The following is a 3,952-nucleotide window of genomic DNA, read 5'->3' as shown; positions in this document are numbered from 1 at the left end:
AGATTCACAAATGTCCTTTTGGATTATCCTATAATGAATTTTCCGTAACTTGGACATAGGGTGAGAATATCAGCTCGAAAAGCGAACTCACGCGATCCATTGGAAATTCGGTTCTCCACCACAACCCTTTCCGAGACACTAACAACAAAACATGATAAAAATGGCAAACACGAAAAAGATACAATACGATAAACTTTAAGTTTATGTAATTCAAAATTAATCTTACAAAACACGAAAAATAAGAAAATATGACAAACACGTGTTACTATCTTGTCAATTTCATGTAGAATTTTGAACACGAACACAACATGACATTGAATCGTATGTTTTACATTTAACATGAAAACGCACGAATATGATTTCGTAATTTCAATTCTGTCCAAATTTTTGTTTCGTGTCGTGTATTTTTGTCATGTCGTGCTATGAACCGTCGCCCCTACAATATTATACCAAGTTTTAGTTTATTTGAAAATTAAAAGATGTTTAAATTTTTTATAATCTTAAAAATAATAAAATTTGCTATATATGATTTTATATGTAAAAGGGAAAAGATAAATGGACTAATATCACTAAAGTCCCATGTTTTTGGAACTAAATTGAGAAAAGCCCTGAATTTAATTTTTCGTTTATTGTGACCACGATATTTTCGTGGAATTATCATTTGAGAGCTAATACCCGGTGATCAGCAGGTAACCTGTTCCAACCAGTCACCATTAACTTATTCCCTAGCCATCACCTTTCACGAACCATCACTGCTAAAGGGTTTCATGCATTCGAGAAGGGTTTCATAGTCCCTAATTTCGCAATTTGAAGCTCCGAAATCGTTGGTGAAGTAAGGTGGAGTAGAAAGTTACGTGTATAGAAACAAGAAGTTGATGATTCTGAGGGTGGTTATCTTCGTCTATGGAGTATGGAGTTCCAAGTTTGAACTAACAAGTTGTTTTTTTATGAAACATATGGCTTCTACTTCTGGAACTAAGAAGCGTAAAGGGCCTAAGCTCCCTGAGAAGACATATCTTCCAGACTCTGACTCCGATGATGATGCATTTGACTTTAGCTTCTTGGATTTTTATGAAGAAATTTTCAAAGCCCCCTCAAATCTATGTGATGATCATTTTCTTAACTTATTGTGTGACGAAAACATATTAAGGAGGAATATTGATGGAATGGTAGATGATGGTGACATTCCTCGTGTCCAACAAAATGAGCATGCCCACTTAGATGAGGACGATGAAGATATTGGTGTCGAGTATAGGGTGCATGATCCCAATGTTGACTGGAAAGAAATGAGGCCCTGTTTAGGAGATTGTTATGAATCACCTGCTCAACTCAGGTTTGCCTTAACTAACTATGCAGTCCATGGAGGATACCAGCTTTATTTTGAAAAAAAGTGATAGAGTGAGGGTTATAGCTAAGTGTGGTAGTGGAAGCAGTGACAATAAAAAAATATAGTGTCCATTTAGGGTTGCAGTTGGATGGAAGTACAATGAAAGGACATTCCAGATTAAAATTTTTAATGAAATTCATCTATGTGCTAGGAATTATCATTTTGGTTTCCTAGTTACTAGCAATTGGTTAGCCAAATACTACCTGAAAGATGTAATCATGAAGCCCAAGATGACATTGCTAGAGATGCAAGCAGATGTGCTATAAAGGTTTCCAGTGAGTGTATCTGTTGGGCAATGCCAAAGAGCAAGGGCTACTGCAATGGGGATAATAGAAGGGAAGTTAGAAGACCACTATGCCAGGGTTTAGGACTATGCAGCTGCAATTAGGTTGAGTAATCCGATACAACTTGCTTGGTGGGAGTAGAAAGTAATCCGGGGTGTAACTATTTCAAAAGGTTTTATGTTGGCTTCAAGGCTTTCAGAGATGGATGGAACAGAGGATGTAGAAGGGTAATAGGACTAGATGGTAGTTTCTTGAAGGGGCAGGTAAAGGGGGAGATTTTAACTTCTATTGGGAGGGATGCAGACAACCATGTCTACCCAATAGCATGGGCAGTTGTGAATGTTGAGAATAAGGACAACTGGACCTGGTTCATTGAGAATTTGGTTGCTGATTTGGATCTTGGTGCTGGCAATGGACTGGTTGTTATCTCAAACCAACATAAGGTACCAACAACATATATTAGTATACAATATATATTTATATGTAACACTAATTAATTTTTACATGTTCTGTGTTTGTTTGTTAATTATAGGGACTTCTACATGCTGTGGCAGATCTACTCCTCCATGTTGAGCATAGACAATGTGCTAGACACATCTTTGCAAAATTTAGGAAGAAATTCACAGGATTAGAGCTAAAGAATTTGTTCTAGGAAGCTGATATGAGTACAGTGGAAGGGGACTTTCTTGCTACAATGGATAATATAAAGAAGATAACAGAAACAGGCTACACCTATCTTATGGCAAGGAAACCCGAAACCTGGTGCAAAGCTTTCTTTTCTCATGGGTATGCTTGTGAAGCAGTAGAGAATGGGGTTGCAGAATGTTTCAATGACATGATCAAAGTAATAAGGAAGAAACCTCTACTTACAATGCTTGAGGAAATAAGGATTCTCCTTATGAAAAGGTTTTTTCATCAAGGTTAAGAGGTAGCCAAATGGAGGGGTAATTGTGGGCCTAACATACAATTGAAGATTGATGAATCTGGGAAATATATGAGGTAATATAAGTTTTTATGGGCATGTATCCAACTATATTATGTATTTATTGTTTATGTGTATACTTTGTTTGTTTTGTGTGTAGGTTGTGGAAAGTGGTACCAAGTGGTGGTGATGTGTTTGAGACTAGGTATGGCTATAATGGATACAAGGTTGATTTAGCTACTCACACTTGCACTTGCAACTTGTGGATGTTTTCTGGCATACCATGTGTACATAGTCAAGCTGCAATCAACTATATCCACAAAGATCCAAGTCAATTCCTTTCTTCTTGGTTTCACAAGGACAAATATGTTGCAACATACAGTCAGAACATACAACCTGTAGGTGGAAGCAATTTGTGGCCAAGGATTGACTTTATTAAACCATTACCACCCCCAGTTAGAAGGATGTCTGGAAGACCCAAACTAAAGAGAGTGAAGAATGCATCTGAATCACAAGATGCCAAATACCCTTCACAAAGGTTAAAGGTTCCTAGGACTGTGAGGTGTGGAAAGTGCCAACAGCTTGGGCATAATAAGATTTCATGCACAAATGATGAGGTACCTAAGCCCCCTGTCCCAAAAAGGAAGATTGTAAGACCTAGGAAAGATGGGGGAGGCCAACCTATCTTTGATCAATTCCCTCCAGTTGGGCCTTTAATCCCATAAACCGTGAATGACTAAGTTCCCATTTGTAAAAGTGGTTTAATCCCATAAACCGTTTCATTTGTAAAAGTGGTTTAATCCCATAAACCGTTTCCTTTGTAAAAGTGGTTTAATCCCATAAACTGTTTCCTTTGTAAGAGTAGTTTAATTCCATAAATTGTTTCATTTGTAAAAGTGGTTTAATCCCATAAACCGTTTCATTTGTAAAAGTATTCTTAGTTATATCCGTTCTACAGTAAAAACCTTAGTATTAATCCTGGAAAATATTATATTATCCATAATATTGCATTGTGGTTTTAAATGTTCCAAAACCAGAAGTACAAGTATATTTACCATACTTGATTTCATGATACTTAGTTTTTACTGTAAGTAAAAACTAACAAAAGGTATATTTGGTCAGGATGTAATTATCTTTTCTTACTGTTTTAAGAGAAGTATATTACTTAGTAATTCACTCGTTGTTTTTATCCATGTGAGTTCTATTAAACATACTAATATGACTGATATGCCTGCTGCGACGTTCTTCAGGCGTCGGAAACGATATGATATTTGACACCCTAGGCCTGTCGGCCAAACTGTAGCGAACAGTAAAGGTGCGGGATTGTCAGTCCCATATAGATCTATACACAAATTCACG

General features: G+C 36.8%; 1 protein-coding gene across 1 annotated transcript; it reads left to right on the top strand.

The window, feature by feature from the left end:
• Positions 1-2,332: 2,332 nt before the first annotated feature.
• LOC145157987 (uncharacterized) lies at positions 2,333-3,318 on the top strand. The gene is made up of 2 exons (XM_079076951.1): positions 2,333-2,577; positions 2,754-3,318. The coding sequence occupies exons 1-2, from the start codon at positions 2,333-2,335 to the stop codon at positions 3,316-3,318; spliced, it is 810 nt and encodes a 269-aa protein (XP_078933077.1).
• Positions 3,319-3,952: the final 634 nt, after the last annotated feature.

This window comes from Lactuca virosa, chromosome 2, assembly GCF_052849685.1.
Source record: "Lactuca virosa cultivar CGN04683 chromosome 2, Lactuca_virosa_CGN04683_v6, whole genome shotgun sequence".
NCBI lineage: Eukaryota > Viridiplantae > Streptophyta > Magnoliopsida > Asterales > Asteraceae > Lactuca > Lactuca virosa.
The sequence above is the reverse complement of the archived record's forward strand: the minus strand, read 5'-3'. Positions and strand labels throughout refer to the sequence as shown.